The 24315-nt window shown below is 40.1% G+C and overlaps 1 protein-coding gene across 1 annotated transcript in view; it reads left to right on the plus strand.

Moving 5' to 3' along the window:
- The first annotated feature begins 995 nt into the window (after nucleotides 1-995).
- c1qtnf12 (C1q and TNF related 12) overlaps nucleotides 996-24315 on the plus strand; it is a 28997-nt gene continuing 5677 nt past the window's right edge. Inside the window, exons 1-6 of the mRNA XM_034218198.1 lie at nucleotides 996-1999; nucleotides 19208-19312; nucleotides 19470-19581; nucleotides 21205-21392; nucleotides 23140-23248; nucleotides 24152-24245. Of these exons, the coding sequence (XP_034074089.1) occupies nucleotides 1820-1999; nucleotides 19208-19312; nucleotides 19470-19581; nucleotides 21205-21392; nucleotides 23140-23248; nucleotides 24152-24245 (788 nt within the window). The 5' untranslated portion in view covers nucleotides 996-1819. The remainder of the gene's footprint in view (nucleotides 2000-19207; nucleotides 19313-19469; nucleotides 19582-21204; nucleotides 21393-23139; nucleotides 23249-24151; nucleotides 24246-24315) is intronic.

Consider the following 24315-nt stretch of genomic DNA (forward strand, 5'->3'; position numbering starts at 1 on the left):
ATGGTGTAAATAGCACATGAGCTGTAATAGAAAACATGCAATAGTTGGAAACATTACAGAACTTCAATTTCAACATAACAACCTGAATGTATTTTATTTTGAAGGAAAATATTCACAATTTCCAACATTTCCGATGTTCTAATTTACCTGTGGAAGACTTGACTGGGGTTAGCTTCAGGAATTTTGACTGACGTGCCAGCGGAAACAGGAACTAGTAGGGTTGCAGCAGTATGGAGAATTGAGCCATACTGGAAAGGTACTGTTTATTTGTTTGCACTGCAGGCTGCTGCCTCTAGGTGGCACTGTGTTCAAATCTAATAATATCAAGTGCAGGAAAAACGCAGTCTTAACATGCAAGATGTGAAGTGAAAAAAAAAACCTGGTAGCTAACATGTTATTTATTCTAGTAAAAGTATGACAGGGCGGAATTCCTTTTGGACAAATGAGCTGATTGCAGGAACACCCAGACCAATAATTTGTCCACATCAGTCATGTATTATTTTCTAATAACCTGCAATTTACAGTACTTTAAATATTAGTACTTACCTCAAATCCTTTTTTCCTAACAGAGAATTTAGAAAGTGAGACTTTGCTGAACATCAACACAGAACAAAACATGTTTACACTGTTGTATTTGGCAGGATCAGAGTTGTTTGGCACGGTTTTGAAGCAGCAGATTTCACAAGATAATGCCTCGAGGTCATAAAAAAGTGCATTTCTATTTCTTGCCTGGATGTAAACACAGGACTTTGGTAAATATGAAACCCAAATCACAGACACTCTCAGGCAGATACACAACTTGTACACACACAACTTGTCTGCCAAAGGACCTCTTCTGTGTGAACATTTCACCTATGAGATAAAGCAGAGCTGAATAAGCCAGTGAGGTTGCCAACAGGGAGAGAAACAGAGAGAGGGAGTGGGAGAAGGGGGAGAAAGGGTGATGATAAAACTCCACTGTGAGCCCTCCTGTAAGCTCAGTCGGAGCAGAGGAGCAACTGAGACCAGAGGGACTAGGAAACAGAGAGCTACCAGACAACAAATCACTGCTTTCTGACGTGAAACTTGCACATGGCTTGATGCATTGTGGGAGATTTAGCACAAGTTATTTTTTTCTGTAAAGTCTTGTGATTGCAGTGAGGATTCCAGAACAAGATCAAAACTTGACCTTATCATCTCCTCTTGGGCTTTTTCTTCACTCTGCATCCCCCGCAGGGTGCATGGTTTTCGGACACTCATCTGCAACTTCTGGTGAACATTGCCAACTTTTTTATGAAGCTTTTCCACACAACTTTACTGGAGACTGGATCCACTGCTCAGTGTGAGAAACAGCAGGAAAGGGGGGAATATTGCCATCCATCTCCAGCCCACCCTCAGCTTTTGGACAACCCCTCCTCTCTGCCTCTTCTTTTGCCCCCTGTACCCCCCCACTCCCTCCCTCCTTCTACACCTCACCCCCCAACAGAGCAGAAAGCGTGAAAAATCTCACTAATGGGTTTATTTGCTGTCAGATCTGCGCCGATCTGTCATTCCCTTGGACCATTCTGCTTGACACATTTCATAGTTGAGTAAGCCTCCTAGCTTTCTGGCTAGAGTTATAACACAGTGCCCCTGCAACGCTGGCTGAGCACTCATCAAGAGGGATAGCGGCGGCGGCAGCAGTCAGTCTGACAGTCTTTTGGACGGGGAGTCCCTGAAACTGCATTCCTACAGTCTCCTCTGAGTTTGTGAGCCTTGTGGGCATCCTCAGCTTGTCCTTTCGCAGGAGATCCGGGCGGTTTCTGCAGGGATTCTGGTGCTGATTTGACAGAGTGTGAAGATGTGGTGTGGGGCTGGGCCTCTGGCCGTGGTGGCTGCAGTGTTTTGGACTCAGTGTTTTCTTCTGCATGGGGTGGATGCCAAGAAGGAGAGAAAAAGGCCAAAGGAGGTCACACCACAACAGACAGAGACCTTCAACGCTACCATGTCCAACAGCGAAGAGGTCGGTGGAAGCGTCAAGGTAAATCTCAATATGAATCTGATATTTCAGCGTGTTGCATATCTATTACATTCATTCTTCATTATGATGAAATTGGAGTCAAGCTGCAGAAATGTGAGATATGTGCAGATTTCTTGTCAGCACAGGCAATATGCAAGGCAAATTAATGATGGCAAAGGTAGAAAGCTTTGGACAGACAGGTGTGCCCTGCCGGGTCAAGCTTCAGACAGTTAGACGGAGCAAAATGTGTGAAACGCCAAATGGATGACTTCCGAGGTATGCCAGGAATGTGGACATCTAAAGGCTGATCAATGCATCAATTAGTGCGCGCCGCGGGTGTCTCACACCAATTTCCCGGCTTAAGTGAACAAATCAGGATGTAGGAAAGTTACAAGTATCAGGCAGAGGGAGATAAGATTAGATACAATAAGATAAGATCATTAATTAACCAGTTACGTTGACTTTAATCAAATGTATTATGTCAACAGATTTCACACAAGGTTATTGAAAGCAATAATATTAAGTTTAAATAAAAGATATTAGGTTCAACTTAATATTATTGCTTTCAACTAACCTAATACAGTTATGTGAAATGTGTCTAAGGTTTTCAGTCTAGAAGTTGCTATTTTCCAGAGAGAAAAATGGAAAAAGTAATCTATGTAAAAACCGATGTTGTTTTCCTTAAAAAACAGCAACACTGCATTAAAGTGGTTCAATTCATTATATAAGCAGGAAATACAATCATAAACCAAATAAATCAAGTTGAAAAGTAAGAAATAAAAATGTTTCCCGAGAGAAAAATGGAAAAAGTCATCTCTAAGTAAAAACTAATGTTGTTTTCCTTAAAATAACCTCCAGCAAAACTGAATCACAGTGGTCAAATTCATTTTTTTAAGCAGCAACAGTTGGCCCCTGTTATTTATTGGTTTCTTGCTGGTGTTGCATATTTGCGAGGGTTTTCCAACAGGCTATTTGTTTAGCTTCTAGCCCACCCATTATGTTGGCATTCTCATATAACTTTTCGCTGCCCTATATACCAGCGCTCAGCTCCGACCAGCCGCCGGCCTCCAACCGTAACCTTCCCCGCCTCAAAACCACGCGGTGAGGTCTCCTTTGTATCTGTAAGAACACATTGTAGGTGGCTGCCGGTGTTTATTTGACTTGGTTTGGCCCTGTTAAAGCAGAGGCTATGAAGGATGACCTTGTGTCAACCCTCAAGTCTGATGGAGACGCACCCCACTGAGGGGGGGCCGGGGGTGTCTTCACTAACACTATTTCCAGTGGTGTAATGTAACTAAGTATATTAATAAAGGGGACCTATTATGCAACTTGTTCATGTCTCTTCTACATCAACATGCGTCCCCTCTTCTTCATGTCTCTTCTACATCAACATGTGTCCCCTCTTCTTCATGTCTCTTCTACATCAACATGTGTCCCCTCTTCTTCATGTCTCTTCTACATCAACATGTGTCCCCTCTTCTTCATGTCTCTTCTACATCAACATGTGTCCCCTCTTCTTCATGTCTCTTCTACATCAACATGTGTCCCCTTTTCTTCATGTCTCTTCTACATCAACATGTGTCCCCTCTTCCTCATGTCTCTTCTACATCAACATGTGTCCCCTCTTCTTCATGTCTCTTCTACATCAACATGTGTCCCCTCTTCCTCATGTCTCTTCTACATCAACATGTGTCCCCTCTTCTTCATGTCTCTTCTACATCAACATGTGTTCCCTCTTCCTCATGTCTCTTCTACATCAACATGTGTCCCCTCTTCTTCATGTCTCTTCTACATCAACATGTGTCCCCTCTTCTTCATGTCTCTTCTACATCAACATGTGTCCCCTCTTCTTCATGTCTCTTCTACATCAACATGTGTCCCCTCTTCTTCATGTCTCTTCTACATCAACATGTGTCCCCTCTTCTTCATGTCTCTTCTACATCAACATGTGTCCCCTCTTCTTCATGTCTCTTCTACATCAACATGTGTCCCCTCTTCCTCATGTCTTTTCTACATCAACATGTGTCCCCTCTTCTCCATGTCTCTTCTACATCAACATGTGTCCCCTCTTCTTCATGTCTCTTCTACATCAACATGTGTCCCCTCTTCTTCATGTCTCTTCTACATCAACATGTGTCCCCTCTTCTTCATGTCTCTTCTACATCAACATGTGTCCCCTCTTCTTCATGTCTCTTCTGCATCAAAATGTGTCCCCTCTTCTTCATGTCTCTTCTACATCAACATGTGTCCCCTCTTCTTCATGTCTCTTCTACATCAACATGTGTCCCCTCTTCTTCATGTCTCTTCTACATCAACATGTGTCCCCTCTGTGGAAAGAGACTCTGAAAGTTTCAGGAACAAAGATTCTCTCTCTTTTTGATCCATTTCTATAAAAATCTGTCTGAAAATGAGCTGATCAGATTTTGGCCACTTTATGATGTCATAACGATGTTTTGGCTTGAGTAACCATTAGCCAATCAGCAACCAAGGTAACCCCCCCCCCCCTTATCACCTGAATCTCCTCCTAGAGCACCATTGAGTTCTTTGTAACCAAATCTCTCTCAGAGGGGCGTGGGGATGGGCTCCTTATTTTCATCTAAAGTAACAGACAGAGAATCAGCACTTTGGAAACAGGGCTGAAACAGAGGGGATTATGGGTAATGCTGCAAAGATCTGTTTGGTGTTTGGAGCCAAACGCTTCAGAGACATGATTTGTATATATCTGAGACCTGTAATATATTGATGAAAAACAGCATAATAGGGGACCTTTAACTCAAGTACTGTACTAAAGTACAATTTGTAGGGACTTGTGCTTTTGTTGAGTATTTCAATTTGTGTCAAGCTTATACATATTAATGGCGAGGAACGGAAAAGTGGGAATTCTTTTATAAAACAAAAGGTAGAAAATTTAAAAGCAACAGTGATGGAAGAAGTATTGTTACACTTACCTTAATACAAAGCAGTGGTGTAAAGTAATTAAGTAGATATACTCAAGTACTGTCCTTAAGTACAATTTTGAGGGACTTTACTTGAGTATTTGAAGTATTTGCTACTCTCTTTACTTCTACTCCACTACAATTCAGAGGTAAATATTGTACTTTTACTCCATGACATTTATTTGATACCTTTAGTTACTTTGGAGATTTGCCTAGATGTTAAATAAACACTTTTTTTTGGAACACTTTTCATAACAATACTACACTTAACTTTATTTAATTAACATTTTCTGTGTGGTTGTTTTTCTTACAAGCTGTGTTTATGTGTGCACCATATACACACCAAGGCACATTCTTCGTATGTGTAAACCTCGTTGGCAATAAACCTGTTTCTGATTTTGAATCCGACTTTAGTTCCACCTGAAGTAAATTCACAAGCTACCCTGCAGCATCAAAGTCATTCAAACTAGCTGCACCTTCACCAGCTTTGATAAGACTTTAATGATCAATCATTATAAAACATATCATATATATTATTCTGGAATGGACCAATCTGCACAATGACTACTTTTACTTTTGGTACTTTAAGTATATTCTGATGCTAATACTTTTCTACTTTAACTTGAGTAACATTTTGAATGCAGTACTTTTGACTTGAAACAGAGTATTCCTACAGTTTGGTACTTCTACTTTTACTTTACAAGATCTGAGTACGTCTCCCACCTCTGACTATTCGCCCTGGGGTCCCTCTGCCATGATGTAACTCCTGGGAAAGTTATAGGTGGGCAGATATTTAAAGACGATGTTGTTTCCCAGCCCATTGATTCTGTCATTCACAAGCCCCGGTCTGACTCCGCTGTGTCTGGGACATCCGATAGGGGCGGTGCGGCCCCGAAAAACTGGGGCAGCATGCCTATAAGCCCCTCACAAAGCCCCATAGAAAGGGTCCTGAAAGGGAACACCTCGGCGAGGATTAGCCCCCCGCGCCTCCCTCTCTAACATTCTTTTCATCTCCTCTCCCACAATCAGAGGGTAATGACATAATCACACTTAAGACGCAGTGTTATGCCAGATAGTGTCTCTGCCAAACATTGTCACCTCTGATGAGAACCTGAGCTTGACATCGGTGGAAGTGGTTGTATTTAAGACTGTATTTTTTTAAGGTGCAACCCCCTTAAAAAAAGAAGAAGAAGAAGAAGAAGCATGCCACACAGGCAGTGGTGTAAAGTAGGATTTACTTATGAGTACTGTACTTAAGTACAATTTTGAGGGACTTTACTTGAGTATTTCAATGTTTTGCTGCTGTGTACTTCTATCGCACGACAATTGTACTTTGATTCCACTACATTTGTTTAATACCTTTAGTTGGATGAATGATGTGAAATATAATCAACTCTTGAATCAGACTTTAGTTCCACCTGGAGTACATTCACAAGCTACCCTGCAGCAGACAAAGTGATTCAAACTAGCTGCACCTTTACCAGCTGTGATAACACTTTAATGATCAATCATTATAAAACATATCATATATATATAATTCTAAAATGGGCCAATCTGCACAATGAGGATTTTACTTTTGGTACTTAAAGTATATTTTGATGCTAATACTTGTTTTACTTTTTACTTGAGCAACATTTTGAATGCAGGACTACAGAGTATTCCTACACTTACTTCTACTTTTACTCAAGTACAAGATCTGAGTACTCCTCCCACCTCTGCACGTATGGTAAAAAGCGGTAAAATTGCTATCTTTGGTTAAATAATACGTTTATCCTATTACACATCTGTTAGATCCCAGAGAAAACAACACGTCCACCTTCTTGGCGAGAAATGTGTGTTCTCAAACAAGCCAAACATTTACGCTCCACATTTACATGTTTCCCCCTTGTGCCCAGTGGAAACAGTTTGTTATGATGGCATACGCTTTATATCTGACCAATCCTGCGTGTGGGCTTCTGGCAGCGTGTTCACCGCATTCCTCGGGAGATTTTCCCATTTGAAAGTGATCACAATACCGAGGTGTGGAGTTGTGCCGCCAGTGGAATTTCTTTAATGAGATGATAAGTGAAGTACACTTTCAAACAATCTCTGTGAACCGTCAAGTTGTACTTTTTTTTTTTTAAAGAGCAATATGTCAACATCACACAGTGCTACACTCATTGACAACATATTCACAAATGTTATGGATAGGAAAGTAATAAGTGGAATGTTAATCAATGACACAAGTGATCACCTGCCAGTCTTTGCAACAATACAGAACTGTACTAGGATAAAAAAAGACACCAGAAAAGTCACAGTTACAAGACACAAAACTGTTCATTCTTTTAAAGAAGAATTATCTAAACAAGACTGGAACAAAGTGTCTGTACCAGATGCAAATGAAGCCTATGAATCATTTCTACATATTCTATCAGGGCTGTATGAAAAACATTGTCCTCGTGTAAAGAAAATAGTGAAACAAAAATATGCTGAAAAACCATGGATCACTAAGGGAATATTAAATGCATGTAAAATGAATTATATAAAGACTTCTTAAAGAATGGATCAGTAGAGGCTGAACAAAAATACAAGACATACAAAAACAAACTATCAAAGATAATACGATGTAGCAAAATAGATCATTACAACAAATTATTGGAAGATAACAAAAATAACATTAAAGACACATGGAATGTATTAAATACCATTATTAATAAAGGAAATGGAAAGGCACAATACCCAAACAGTTTTCTGTCAAAAAACGATACAGTAATTTATGACATGACCTCAGTTGCCGAAGATTTCAATAAGTACTTTGTCAATGTTGTCTAGCTGGGGAAATTCCAAATACTGGTTGTAGTGATGGTGTTGAAAGTAAAGATATATATGTGAAGGAAACTATATTCTTAAGAGGGACTGATGAAAATGAAATTATTGACACAGTTAAAAAACTTAAGAGTAAAAGGTCTACAGTCTGTCATGATATTGACATGTATACAGTTAAAAACATTATTAATAATAATCCTTATATTTATTATAGCGCTTTATCGAAGACTCTCAAAGCGCTTTACAAATACAGATCATACATGTAATGGTCATCGACTGTGGACGATACCCAGAGGAGCAAATTCGGGTGAAGTGTCTTGCCCAAGGACACAACGGCCTGACGCAGTGGGGCGGGAGCGGGTTTCAAACTGGAGTTCCCCAACACCCCCTTGATCTGATGATCAAACGCACAGACCACTGCGCCACCCGTCCCTATTTGAATGTATAGTCAAACCACTAACTCACATCTGTAATCAGTCAATACAAACCGGTGTATTTCCAAATCAAATGAAAACTGCTAAAGTCATACCAATACATACATCTGGAGATAAACATGTACTGTCAAACTATAGACCAATTTCATTGCTCTCACAGTTTTCTAAAATACGGGAAAAAATCTACTATACAAGACTAAATGACTTCATCACCAAACATAACATACTCTACAACAATATGGTTTCAGAGCTAACAGAACTACATCATTTGCAGTTAATAGGGATATTTCTGGACCTTAAAAAAGCATTTGACACGGTTGACCATGAATTATTAATGAAAAAACTACAGAGATATGGCATTAGAGGTGTTGCACTATCATAGCTATCTAGCTACCTACATAACAGGGAACAGTACGTTGAACTACAAAGCCATAAATCACAACTACTGCAGGTTACATGTGGGGTGCCTCAGGGCTCAGTCTTGGGGCCATTACTATTTATTCTGTATATTAACAATATATGTGAAGTATCAAAAATGATTAAAACCATTCTTTTTGCAGACGACACACGTCTACTCTGCTGTGGGGACGATTTAGAACAGCTATTGGTCACAATGGAGAAGGAACTGAGCAGGATGAAGATCTGGTTTGACCAAAATAAATTAACATTGAACGCAAGCAAAACCAAACTCATAATATTTGGGAATCGATCGACCAATACAGAGAAGAAACTCACTATAAATGGCGTCCAATTAGAAAGAGTATCGGAAATAAAATTCCTTGGAGTAATCATAGACAATAAATTAAGTTGGAAACCACATATAAGCTATATCAAAGCCAAAATATCCAAATCAATAGCAATTCTGAAGCCAAATACCTAATTAATCAAGCTTCTTTGTTTATGCTGTACTGCTCCTTCATACTTCCATACATGATGTATTGTGTGGAAGTTTGGGGGAACACATATAAAACAAATACACATCCTATCTTCATCCTGCAACAAAGAGCCATACGAGTTATACATAAAACTACCTACAGAGAACCTATAAATAAATTGTTCATCAAACTACACACACTAAAACTACAAGACCTGGTTGACTATAAAACTATTCAAATGATGTTCAAAGCCGCAAATCAACAATTACCTCATAATATCCAGGGACTTCTCACACGGAGAGAAAGCATGCACATGTTGAGAGGAAACTGCATTTTCAAAAAACCACCCGTACGAACAAATGCCAAACTTCATTGCATCTCATCAAAAGGTGTTAGTCTGTGGAATAACTGTAACGATGCACTGAAGTCTATCTAAACTGAAAGTATTATTTAGGAGTCAAATCATTAATGGTTATGAATAGGACCTGTAAAATCCCATTTGTTGTTATTTCTTGTAATTGTAAAAGTAATTTATTTCTCATTGTTTTGTAAAAAAACATGTCGCTGATGACGATGACCTAATGTTTTATTTATAAGAAAAATATATGCTAGAGGGGGGAGGACCAGAAACGTTTTTTTAAGCTTCTTCTTGCCCCTGTTGAACATGACAGAGACTACCTGAGAATTATTATTTTTTTTTTTTGTTATTATTTTTTTTTGTACTTTGTTATAATTATTAATTTGAGTGAGAAAAAAAAGGAAAAAACGAGAATATATATATATATTATTGTTGTATGTTTTTGTTTCTGACATGTTCAATAAACTGACTAAAAAATAATAATGTCAAAGGTGCATGTGTGTAAAGCCTTATTGCTCTGCTCTCCAAAAGATGAGAGGAATCTGTCATTGTGGAGCGGCGAGGGATCTGTGAGGGGTCTGTGATGGCTGTAATTGAGGGAGTCAAGTCAAACATCACGCCTGGCGCGTTGAGTAATGGCTGGGTTAAGCCCCAGGCGAGGGTTTTTGTTTCCTCTCTCTCATCCCCAGTGGTGATTAATGCAGCAGTGTGTGGGACCTTTTGGATAAACCCACACATAAGAGACAAGGCCGAGTCCCACAGGAAACAGCGCCACTGTGAGAGCACACTCCTCTCAAACACTACTGATGGTGTGAACTACCTTCAGTCAGTGACCTCTGCTTTCAACATGTCCGACGACTGAAAAGGTCCTTTCACATTTAAAATTACCCAATGAAATCATGAGAGAGAAAGCAAAGTCTTTTCTGAAATCTACAAGTAACATAAACCACACAGTGTTATGTTTCCCTTACACAGACATAGAGCAACTGTTTTATTTGGATTAATTTTGATTTATAAATAGCTTCAGATTGATTCCAGATTTATAGCAATCCCTTAATCTTGCCTGATTCTTATCGGTGCTGTTTCTGAAACCATGATTTCATAATTATTGTAACACGTAACAATGCATTGGTCAACAATGGCTGTTTAATTAACAATGGATGATGGCATTTTAGATGACCTGCAAAATGCATAATAGTCAGTTATACAAAGAAAATTGTGTTGACACTGTTAAATATTTAGCAGTTCCCTATGAAAAATATAATAGATTCCAAAAACATGATATTGAAATTACATTTTGAGAAAAACGCTGACTCGTTTTCTAGAAGAGAACAACAAACTTTATTTTCTGTACAGTGAATATGAAGCAACATCCAGCAGCGGATGGTTAGCTTTAGTATAAATACTGGAAACGTAGTAAACATCTAGTCTAGCTATATCCGAAGCTAACAACATTTGGGGGTGTATACCATTCGCTTGCACTCTGTTAAAAGCTCTGTTTTTTGTACACTTTATAAAAACATTACATTACATGTTAGACGCTTTTATCCAAAGTGACTTACATACTCAATACTGTGGGCAACCCCCACAGGAGCAATTTGGGGTGAAGTGTCTTGCCCAGGGACACAATGACATGCTGACTGCAGTGGGGTTTGAACTTGTGACCCCCTGATCCAACCACCAACGCACTAGTCCACTGCGCCACACGCCTTCCTGAACAATATAGAATCACACTTTTAGACAGATATTGGTTCCTTATAACAGAACAAGGCTAGCTGTTTGCCGCCATTTGCAGTTTTTATGCTAAGCTAAGTGTCTGCGGCTAACTTCATATTTACCAAAAAACCTGATAATGGTAGGCTACTGATCTTTACATCCTGTTCGGCAAGATTGTAACTGTATTTCCTAAAACACTGGACAACTCCTTTAAAAATAAAGATCTTTGTTTTTGGCATCTATATAATTTTATTTGCGCTATATGACTTATGGTCGCTGAGTGTGTGTAACCACCAATCACATTACACCAACTACTTAAAAGTTGTAATCCAACACAACATAGGGCAAATTGGCTGCATTACAAATGTTAGAAAACAAACCAAACACCATTTACATACCTATGTATCACGATGATTTATATAAAAGGAGGCGTGTCTAATTACCTCTTACCTGACATGTTGCCCACAGTCGAGCCACAGGGCAAACCTGGTCTGGATCCGGATCACTGGAGCTTTTCATCAGCTCGTTCTACCTACCACAGGGAAAATGAGCACTCACTTCAATCTCAAAGCTATAATTCGTACACAAAACAGATGTCACACATCGTTCAAAGTCTCTTTCAGCTTCTATTGCTTTTTTATGTCTAGAGGAAGCCAAGATTGTCTTGGGTGATCTCTTGAGCATCAACACAAATGTATTCACTTTCTCTCACACATCATAAATGTATACACACCTTCTGTTGGGACAACATCCACCATGTTATAAGAAGCATGTTCTACTGTATTATTATATAATAACTATATTTCATTTGCACTTCCAAGTAGTGTTTCTTCAGCATGTGTTGCACTAATAACAGCATCCTCATAGTCTGATAGAGTAATTATGTTTTGCACACGGTGCTTGCCAATTGAGTAATAACACAGTGTGAGAGGAGTACAGAGTCAACATTGCATGCCTAACTGTATTTAGCTCGTCGGCGATAAATCCTCAAGGCAATCTGTGTGTGGGAAGGGCAGTGGGGGGGAACACGGGGGGTGGGGGGGTGCATGACGACTGGGATGCACGCAGGTTAGCAGGATCCCCTCGTCCGGCCTGGGGACCCCTGCTTGATCCCAACCATGCATGGATGACTGCACAGGGAGCAGTGCGGAGATGTAAAAACAAGGGATTAAAGAAGGCTCTCCATCATCCTGTCCAACCTCTGAAACCTGCCCGTGCAGCTTTTTATATTTTCTGCAAAAAAAAGTTTCAAGTCATCCTGTGTGTGTGACAGAGGGAGGAGTACTGAGAACTTATACTTGAGTAAAAGTAGAAGTACTCAGATCTTATACTTGGGTAAAATTAAACGTACCAGAGTGTAGGAATACTCTGTTACAAGTAAAAGTCCTGCATTCAAAAGATTACTCAAGTAAAAGTAGAGACGAATTACCATCAAAATATACTTAGAGTGAAAAAGTGAAAGTACTCATCAAGCAGATCCATTTCAGAATAATATATATGATATGTTTTATAATGATTGATCATTAAAGTGTTCTCCAAGCTGGTAAAGGTGCAGCTAGTTTGAATGACTTTGTATACTGCAGGGTGGCTTGTGGATTTACTAAAGTCTGATTTATGTGTTGTTTATATTTCACATCATTAATGCAAACCTGAAAAGTAACTACAAAAACATTTAGTGGAGTAAATGTACAGCACATGATTTACCCCTTGAGTTGTAGTGGAGTAGAAGTAAAAAGTAGCAAAAAACAGAATCTCAAAATTGTACTTAAGCACATTTCTTGTGTAAATGTACTTAGTTACTTCCCACCGCTGGTGTGCGAACAGGTAGACAAGCAGATGACACAGAAAATAGATTAAGGTATGTACACAAGGAGGAATTCAGGAGCTGCCTCGATGGAGTAGAGTTCCAGCGTCTGGTGTCGGCTCCAGAACATGTTTTAACAGTGGTGTTTGTGTTTTTGGTGGCATGCAGCCCCAGGGAAATATTTCCTCTTTTATTGCTTTAAATAAATTCAACGCAATTTTCTCCAAACGACATGACAAATACGCTTTAAGTCGTGCATGTAAAAAGAAATAAACCATGAACAATTCAATTATTTTTTTAAGGTAATACAAAATTCCTAATGCGAATCATCAACAATTATTAATTCAGTAATTGATCCAAAGAAAGCTCGAAACCCCGCTTTGCTTTCGACTAATAAAACAAACTCTGTTGACTTTTATTGTGTGCCATGGGTACACAAGAGAAGTGGTGAGAGCAACTCAGTGTATTTAGTTAAATAAATACTGTGGTTAAGTACAATCCTGTGGTATTTGTACTTGAGTATTTATATTATATGCTACGTTAGGACTCTACATTTGTGAGTACCTTATAACTCAACAAAGTTTATCTTGCATGTTTGTAAGGAGAAGGCTTATTTGCTTTGTGCCAGAAAGTGAATATACCTCTCCAATAATGATCTGTGTAAGGCTCTAGCTCGTGGTTAGCTTAGCTTAGCATAAAGAGTGTGAACAGGGGGAAACAGCTAGCCTGGCTTTACCCAACGGTAACAAATCAGCCTGCCAACAACGCTAAAGTCACTAATTAACACGTCATTTAACGAGGGGGTTGCGTGATGGACTATTTATTGGCTGGGCACAGTAACTTCCTGGGGTCTCTGCTTGTTCACTGGCAACTTCTCTAAGGTTGTGTAACTGTTGGATGGAACCAGGCTCGCTTTGAGGCTGGACCTGTTTCCAGCTAACAAACAAACCACTGGTATCAACTTTTCTTCTGAATCTCTCTGCCAGAAGTGTATTTCCAAAATTGTTTACTTATCCCTTTAAAGAGGCCCTATTGTGCTTTTTGGGGTTTCCCTTTCCTTTAGTGTGTTATATAAGTTTTTGTGCATGTGCAAATGGTCAGGCTAAAGGCTAAAATCTGAAAGTAGGGAATTTCTCTTCCAAACACTCCCCCTTTGCGTGAGATGCCTCCATTAGATTCCTTTGTTTATTTCTGTAACATAGTGACATCGCTACTGTATGTAACACTCAGGCTTCTATTGGCTAGAGCTCAAAACACATTGTACTTGGTAGGCGGGACATCTCTAAGCGATTGACCAATCACAGTAGAGCCGGCCAGCTAACCAATAGGCGCTTTCACACCAAGTAATTTGCCTTACTTAGTTCCCAGTACTTAGTTCATCAGAACTATCGCGTTCACACCGGAATAAATCCCTGAGGGTGGATTAGGCAAATTAAGCCGCTGGCGTCACTTCTTCTTCTTCTGCTTTGGGTTTACTGGCAGGCCGCAAACAACTTCACAGCGTACACTGCCGCCCGAAGTCCCCGGCCGGAAGTCCCCGGAGTTGGGGACTGGCTTCAGTAGAAGCTGCTGGGACTCTCAGCAGCTTCTACTGAAGCCTTCCGAGTAAATCGCCAGAACGCCGACACCTCCTCATCTCCACCGCTCCCATGTTTTATTTTGCATTGCCATAAGTTAGTCTCTCTCCGTTGGTGCGCGGGGCTAATGCTAATAATGCTAATGCCAGCAAATAAAGTTTTACGGGGCATGGTTTGCAATTCGCCCAGCCAATCAGAAATTGGAACCCTTTTCTCCCAGGAAAGTCCCTGCTCTCTAGCAGTGACTAAAGGGGGAACAAAGTTTTCATGAACTATCGGAACTAAAAGGGAAAAGTACTCCGGTGTGAAAGCTCCTATTGAGAGCAGACTTGGCTCTGGTTTCAGACAGAGGGTGAAAAGAGGTGCTGCAGCACAGGCAGTATGAGAAAAATAAAGATCTTTTTGAACATTAAAGCATGGAGACATGTCACAGTAGAGACACTACATACTAATGTGAACCTGAGAAAGAGCGGTATATGTCCTCTTTAAGTCCTTCATCAAAAAGTAAAAGTGTGCTTCAATCTGATTAATAATTGTGAAGAATCTATTGCTTTCATAAACACTAATTTGTATATACTAATGTAGACAATTTGGATTAACTCATAAGTACACATGCTAAATTATAATAATAAATAAATGTTACTGATTTAAAAAAAACATTAAAAGGCCTCATATTTAATAACTTCATTAAAAATGAAGGAGAAGGTAAAAAGAAAAGCGAGAGGCAGAGAAGAAATAATGGCAGGGCGTGATCTGTTGGGGTTTGGATGCATTTCAGGCGAGCTTTGCAGGATGGGTTTGGTTCAGTATTATGAATTCTTCCTGCTCATGCACACACACTGTTCTCTGACTGTAAAACATTGAATGCAAGGCTTTTCCTTGTGATGGAGTATCTCTACATTGTTGTGTTAGTGCTTATACTCAGACCCTGGACACAATGCGCCCCATTCTTAAGATCTGAAGCCTCAGTAATGTGTCATGATTTAAATCTCCGTCAACGAAGATAAACACTGTCTCGAAGACTTACAGTTTTCTCACCTTCAGACAGAACGCCCCGATACATTCCCTCGGTCCGTGCTGGAGAGGCGTGCGCTCACACCTGCTGACAGACGAGGCCACTTTGAGGCACTCGTACATCAGCGCTGATCAAAGCCAGAGCCCTGGTGTTCTTCATCAGCTCTCAGACTGATACCTGGGTCTGATTCCCTCCCCACTTTGTTCACCATTTGTACGTGCTGATACAGAGCTCTGGGAGGGAATCTGACGTTTACTGTACGCCACGGTCAATAGCAGCCAGTGAGAGATTGAATGCTCCTGACAGGTTTTTTCTGTCATCAAGCAATATGGTTTTCATGTGTGCCGTCTTTGATGTTTTCAGTCGAGACGGAGACTCACCTGCATACAATGAATCCGATTTTCTTTTTGGCATGTTGTGTGAGCCATCCCAGCTGTCACTAAATAGCGTATGTTACACTCTGACAGTGCTTAAAACAGAACATGGAAAAAGCTGAGCATTCCTTAAGCTGATGATTGGATTATTTATACAATGATTTGCTGTTATTTTTCAGCTCAGAAATGAAGGTAATAATTACCTTGCTCATAGCCTGTCTTCCCTGAGCACAGAAAATCCTTGAGGGCAAGGTTTTAATGGTTTAATTACAATGGCGTGTTTTAAAGAGGATAACAAGCTCAGAGTATGGCTGATTTCCTGGAAATTATATGCTGTTTTATTATTATGTAGGGTATGGCTAAGATGTATAATTATCAGTCACATGTGTGGGCCAACATGTTTCATATCTCTGGAACAGCAACACGATGATCTATGACACTGATATAAAATAATATATGTGGAGCTTTTTGAAAGAATCAGCGCCCACTGGCTCTCATAATTAGGTGGGTGTCTTTATATCGTACTGAGCTGTCTGAGGTGATGATTCACAGTTTTACAATTAATCCCAGTGGAAATGTACTCCAACTGCCACAGGCGGGGAATACTACAGTAGTACGACTCCAGCACCACCGCAACCCCCTGCCATCACTCGTCAACACGTTAATATTTGTTCAAGCTTACAAGTCTGGTATGTTAAAGGGGCCCTATTCTGCTCATTTTCAGGTTCATGTTTGTATGTTGTGTCTCTACTGTGACATGTTTACATGATTTCAGATAGCTCTTTATTTCTCTCATACTGCCTTTTCACCCTCTGTCTGAAACCAGAGCCCAGTCTGCTCTGATTGGTTAGCTGGTCGGCTCTGTGGTGATTGGCGCTTAGAGATGTCTCGCCCCTAAGCCTATCACCTATAATGTGTTGGAGCGCTAGCCAATAGTGTAATAAAAAGCGTTATAGCGACCAATTTAAAGAAGTAGTTTGGGAAATGCGATGTGCTGTAAATATGAAGCAACAAACAGCAGCCAGTTAGCTAAGCTTAGCATTTCTCACAATACAATTGCTTTTATGTTGATGTCCAATCATTGTTTGTGGTGAAAGCTACAGGTATATTGACCAAGAAAGATTAGTTCCTGCACTCGTGGAGCCATGCTGTCAGTCCCTACATGTACCAGGATACATTGCACAAGAGCCATTGACTTCAAGCTAAAACATAATGTCGCAATTTTGCATATTAGAAATAATGGAGGCTTCATAGTCGAACGAGTGCACACCAAAACAGCAACAAATCCTTATTTACCACATTGTCAACAGCAGCCTTTTACAGTTTCACTCTTTCTGATGTTACCTTTCAGAATAAAAGCCCAACTCAAATGAACTGCATTTCGATAAAAGGTCACCCAACACTCAACATAAGCTTTTAAAAAAACAGAAATAAACAATAGTGAAAATTGGACCTACATGCATCAGATGGACTGAAACACAACTGTTGAAGAATACAAGAATATTAATGTAGCTCTGTGACCTCTGGATGTGTGGATATCGACTGTTAATGAGTTAGCCATATTAGCTTTAGAGGTGATGACATACACCAAAGTGGTGTTCACATGTCGCCCAATAACTCAGTAATTGCAGGTTTAAGTATTTCCCACAATGTCAAACTCTTCTTATAAAGCTTCCAGAGCTGGTATGTAAATGAATATGAGAAATTGAAATGTCAGAGGAAAAAGCGGTTTATTCAACAGGCTCCCCGGCTTATGGAAACAGTATTGAGTAGAGTAAAAGTATTTCAAGTCTTGACCAAATCAGCCTGGCTTTTATCCGTTTCCAAACCTCAAAATCACAACAAAAATACAGAGCGATCCAACGCACAGCCGGCTCAGCGCCTGTTAAGTTGTTTATTTTGTCTGCTGTCAGAGAGAAGAGAAAGTCACTGAGAGGGAGGGAAAGGGGGAGAAAGAGAGAGAGACGCTGCTGCAAAGCCTGAATATTTAAAAAAACAGCTTTTATTCCAGTAAATTGAAAAGACAAACAAGGAGTAACTTTGTTGTGGCGGAACAAGAGGCAAGTCTTTAACAGTGAAGAAAGGGTCATGTTGGTTTTGAAGATAAGTGATCCGTGTCCCGTTGCCAACCCTAAACAAATTCCATTTCAGGCAGCTCACCTCGTCTTTATCTCCTCTTCTATCTTCACTGACGGCACTTGACATTTTTAGGGAAGGGTTAGATTCAAGCTGGAATTCTTTCAACTTCACATTTGACCAAAATGAAAACATGCCAGTTGTTGCATAAAAATGCTTCTTCCAGTGGGTTTTTCATGGACTGCGTTTTCTTATCTCCAAACCAGATCCCAGTCTCCTATACAGTAATTTATTATGAAGGAGTCATTCGAGATAAGAACATGGCGCATTAGGAAACAATCTTAAATCAAAACCCACCCTGGTTTACATGCTGTATATACATTTGTTATCTTGTTTATGACATTTTTCCATCATTACATTACTTAAATAAGCACAGTTAATACAATAAAACACTTGTATGTCTTTCGATGACGGAGAAAGTGTTGACTATTCTGACATGTTGTTATAAACTACAGTAATTGACGTCCACACACACAGTCTACATCACACGTATAAGTAGTAGACTCATTTTTCACCAGAGAGCTCATGGAAATGTTCATGCATGTGCCGAAAAGAAATTGCGGGTTTTTTTACATTCATCCGAGCTTTTTGGGCAAATAAGACCTGACGTGGCACCTGAGTGAGTTATCTGGGATAAAGAAATAAGCACAGACAGAGTGAAGCTTTCGGGGAAGAATGGTGGCTAAACTTAGAGGGTGAATTTTAAAAAAGCCTCTTTTCAGGAATTGCAGTCGGAGAGACAGAGAGGTTTCCTTGTGTGACCTTCTTCAGAGTCTGGCACCAGTTAATTGTATCTTAAGGCAAGACTTTTCCAATGATAGTAGGAAGAAGGAAGAAATGACTCTGGATTTGATTCAGTTTTGTAAATACGTTCCTTTGCATCATGCCTCAGTTGGGCAAAGTTATTAAGAAATACAACTCATAATGGATCTGTATTTTAAAAGCTGTAATGATTGAATGAGAACACAGTGTGATGGCTATAGCAACGTCCACATCCTGGTTATTAAAATCTTGCCTTCCAATAACGGGGCATGCCTTTTTTTTATTGGGTCTTATTTATTTTATTACAGCCATAAAAAGTATGATTAAAATAAATGCCTTCATTATTGGTTACACTGTGAATGTCCTTGAAATCGATTTATGCTCATATTTTCCTATTCATTCTATGACTAACTCTGGGGTTTTTCTCTCTGCTGCAGGTTTCTGACAACCAGCGAGTGGATCCACTGGGATCATGGATGGACTTTGTTAAAAGACCTGTTGGCAACTTTCCTGGAAAGTGTCGCAAACGCAAACGACCCCTGGTAAACCCAAGAGATTGATTGTGTGTCTTGCAGTTTTTCAAACAAGTGTACATGATTAATGATCGTTGGTACTTTGCAGTGATTGGTAAATAAGACATCGTGATTTTGAGATTGAGTTGGATGCATGACAATGTTTTGAATGTTTTCCCTCCATTAGCCCGGCCCCCCTGGTCCTCCTGGTCCTCCCGGCCCTCAGGGACCTCCTGGATCTCCTGGAGCTGAGGTGACCCAGGAAGTCCTTCTGCAGGAGTTCAAAGACATGATTAAAGGTAGACATTTGTTCATTTTTCCAACCCAGACACAAGTCGGCTCATTCATTTTTAAACATATGGATGTGCACATATGTATGACACTTATTAATATTCACTTATATTCTTTCACATTATTTATAAAAGTGTCAACATATTTCATGAAGATTTCCATCCTTTGCCTTCTTGTGTCCTCCTTCATACTTTCTCTTTACTTCTGACTTAACAACAACAACAACAACAACAACGACAACAACGACATGTAAATATGGTTTCCAAAGCCCTATTTAACACGCCAACACTAGCATAGTGCTGTGTTAGCATGTTAAATGCCAACACATGTAAATCCTTCCGTTAAATATTACCACATATAGGTCCCCCACATTTTCATTCACCTTTTAAGTGTCTATATTATACATTTTACACTCATTCTGTATATACTTTTGTATATATCTCGTATTTAGACACTTATACCTATACATTGCACTGTACTTTAAAGGTCCCATGTCATGCTTTTCCGGTTATTACCGTCCCCTTGTGTGTTATGTAGCTTTTTCTGCATGTAAACGGTCTGCAGAGTCACAAACCCTCAAAGTACACCCTGTAGCGAGTAAAACTCTAATACAGAAAATACCTGTCCATGCTGCCCCAGAACGCCTCGTTGGAGATTTCTCTTTTTCCATTGTTTACCTCTTGGGTATAGTGACGTATTTCGGGTATAGTGACGTAACGTAACGGCTCCGCAGATTGGTCCAAATTAACCAATCCGCGGAGCCGTTACGTTACGTCTGCGGAGCCGTTACGTTTTGACCAATCCGCGGACTTCCTCACACACACACACTCGGTGGGACGTTGCGAGGCTCGCAGCCAGGCTGCGGGTGTGTGTGTGTTCCGGGCTGGGTTTTGCTGTGTCTCGCTGTTTCGCAGACGGCCACTAGGGCTCACAGGAAGGGGGGGGGGGGGCAGGAGCTCCAACAAGCCGTTTAGGACAGAGAGTGAATACACATACTTTACAGAGATGCTGGATGAGAAACCAATGTGAGTTTGGAAAATTGCACAATGTAAATCTATTGTAGTATACCTGAACAATGGAATTATGATCAGTAGAAATGGCCATGACATGGGACCTTTAAAGCTTCTCACGCATTTCTGGTTAGATGCTTACTGTATTTCATTGTCCCAGAACTCAATTGGAATAAAGTCTAATCGAATCTACATTTGACCATATTATCGAATAAAATCGATGTTAAAATATCACTCATCAACAGCTTGAGCTTCAATATCAGGATCCATGTATCTGTGATCCTCTCCAGAATGGAAGTAGTCATCACATACAGAGCATCAACTAGTTCCTGAACAGTGTCCTTCACATGCTGATATCCAAGAGAGGGGTTACACAGTCACAAGATGGAGGAATAGAAAGCAGTATTCAATGTTTACTTCAGATTAGCTCCACCTCAGAAATGATCATGCTTGTCATATGTCTATCCTAGTCCTGATGCTCTTCTAATCATACATCCTGTTACGTACACAGATACGTAGGGCTTTTGTTATCATGTGTACTCTGATATTGGAAGAGTACATTCAGTATTTTCCCAACATTAACTCATTGAGTGTAGAATAACGTGGATGTGTTTCTTTCAGAGGCCACAGAGAGGCGAGCAGCAGCGTCTCTGGAGAGGCAGGCGAGCCCCAGCCAGCTCCCCACAGCCCTGCTCACGCTAGAGGGGATGACCTCGTACCGGAGGATCGAGGAGGCTTTCCACTGCAAGCTCAAAGGACCCGTGGTGGTCGACAAGAAGACTCTGGTGGAGCTACAGAACTTTCAGACAGTACGTTTGTTTAAAGGTCACCTATTATGCAAAATCCACGTGTTCATGTCTTCTATACATCAACATGTGTCCCGTCTGTGGAAAGAGACTCTGAAGGTTTCAGGAACAAAGATTCTCTCTCTTTTGGTCCTGATCCATTTATATAAAAACCAGTCTGAAAATGAGCTGATCAGATTTTGGCCACTTTATGATGTCATAACGATTTTTTGGGTTGTGTAACCATTAGCCAATCACCAACCAAGGTAACCCCCCCCCCCCCTTATCACCTGAATCTCCTCCTAGAGCACCATTGTGTATCTCTCAGAGGGGCGTGGGGAGGGGCTCCTTATTTTCACTCTGGTGGAGCTGCAGAACTTTCAGACAGTACGTTTGAATTGAAACCACCAAGTAAATGTTTAACCTCAGAGCACAACTGTGAACATTCACAAACACACCTCCGCCCCTCAAAGACTGCAACCACTACTATTTAGAAATATGTATGGCTATTTGACTTGCATCCTTTGGTTACTATAACCCTTGTGAACAACACACAGTAAATATGCACTATGACATTGAATTTTGTCGTTAATCGCTACTACCTCTGCTTTTACCACTCTTATTTATTCATATATTTATTTGTGTCTATTTTTTACTGCAGTGAGAGTTGTCAAAGAAATGTCGTTGTACTTTGTATGATGACAATAAAGATATATTCTATTCTTTAAGAACCAGTTCAGCTTTGGTAGAAAAAGAAAGGTTTTGGCTAATCCTGCTTCAGCATGGTTTCACGCTTTCTTTCTGACCCATTTGCTTCTCTCTCCTAATTGTGTTTGAAAGAGCGAGTGTTTGGTAATCATCGCTTAGTTTGCATGTGGGGGGAATTACGAGAGGATCATCCCCTCTCTGATAACTGGCACTGGCAAAGCGTGCACTGCCTCTCCGAGACCCAGACTGGCTCTCTGGATACAAATATCTACTTTTTCAATTATACACAACACTTTCTGGGCAGCGTACAAAAGGCACTCTGTCTCTGACTTGGAATAAAGTGTGGAGAGGACAGAAATAGACACTGTTTGAAACGGCATGCTGTAGTGGAAGAACTATGCCCCGTTGGGATGGGCTGTCATGGTTTCAGGAGGGAGGATTAGGCTTTTCCGAACTGTTTAACATGCTAACACAGCACTTTGTTCGTACAAGCGTGGTACATATGGCTTTGGAAGGGATACGTACATGTTTTTGTCATATTTAAAGAAAAAGAAAGCCAATTAACGACGTACATCTTCACCAAATCGGTTCCATAAGCTTGGTGACATTTGCAGAATTTCCACTGCATGATATTTCACAACACTTGACTCAGTCTTTTATGGTTTTTACCAACACTTGATTTGGGTCAAACTAAACCATTCTATGCATTACATTAATGCACACAATGTACAAAATATCTGTTTTCTTTTTTTATTACTGCCGATTTTTATTCCATATTTTATTCCATTCTATTTCTATGTAAATACTGCTATATTTTGTATTATTTCTTAATATTTTTTAATGACATTTTTATGTATGCACCATGACATCAAGTCAAATTCCTCGTACGTGTAAACTTACCTGGTAATAAACCTGATTCTGATTCTGATTCTGATTCAGGGTAAACGAGGAAATAGTTGAAGCTTACTTGGTGAACTGTAGCTGACCAGGTAGTTAGCCAGGCCGGCATATTGGCTCTCAGAGAATGAATTAACATATTAACTTCATGTGTCTGTGCTTTCAGCCTCCGGCTAAAGGAGCGTTCCTCAGAGGGTTGGGGATGGACCAGTCCACCGGGAGATTCACGGCTCCCATCACTGGGATCTACCAGTTCTCTGCTAACGTCCACATTGGTAAGTCACAGTCACTGTCTTATATGGAGTATTACAGGACATATACAAAGGAAATAAGGGTCTAAAAATGTAAAGAAACAGTCCTTAATTGGCGTAATTTGTGCATCATAGGCAAACAGTGTTTTTACGCTGTCTATATTACATTTAGCTGACACTTTCATCCAAAGCGATAAGATGAGTTTTCAGTCTGCGCCGGAAGATGTGTAAGCTTTCTGCTGTCCTGATGTCAATGGGGAGCTCATTCCACCATTTTGGAGCCAGGATAGCAAACCTATGTCTGACTTTTAACATTTCCATCTGACCAGGTTTAAAATGACAACCCTTTTAAAGGATCTTAAATATGTGCTTGACACCTACATACATGAGACATGCATAACAACTGGGGTTAAAGCTACATGTCCCATGCAAAAGTGAAACATCTTCACCAATTGAACGTTGATTTAGTAGATATGTAAATAAAGAAACTGCATTGTTCTTGTTTTGCGTGTAAAGCGAGTTATTCCTATTTTAAAAGTATGATGAGGAACAATGAAGAAAATATTAGCTTTTATTGAAAGAAGAGGGAAATGTTATGATGTCCAAACATTTTAAATAAGGTTACTACAGCGAAGACGCTAGTTAGCTATATATACAACTGCGGCTTATATTTGAGTAAACTATCGCAGTTTAATCCACGCCTTGTACTTTTACTTTATCGGATTTGGAAAAACTGAAAAATATAAATATACAGATCAGGATACAGAGAAAAGCGAAGTTTGACAGGCCTGTTGTGTCAAGTTACTGAGATTGGACTGTTCAGCTGTAGGGTTTCAGTTGCGGCCACTTAAATGGGATATATTTGTTTGTGAGCAATGCTTGAGACATTATCTCCATGTGATTGTGTACATGTTTCTCTCCTTGCAGACCACAACGAGGTGAAGAGGACCAAGAGTCAGCTGAAGGCCAGGGATAATGTTCGGGTGCTGATCTGCATTGAATCACTCTGCCATAGATACACGTAGGTATTTTGTACCATTCAGTGTCTTAACATGCACACTACAACCTGAGTTTGGATCTTATTTGGGTGC

The sequence above is a fragment of the Gymnodraco acuticeps genome, unplaced genomic scaffold, assembly GCF_902827175.1.
Source record: "Gymnodraco acuticeps unplaced genomic scaffold, fGymAcu1.1, whole genome shotgun sequence".
Classification (NCBI taxonomy): domain Eukaryota; kingdom Metazoa; phylum Chordata; class Actinopteri; order Perciformes; family Bathydraconidae; genus Gymnodraco; species Gymnodraco acuticeps.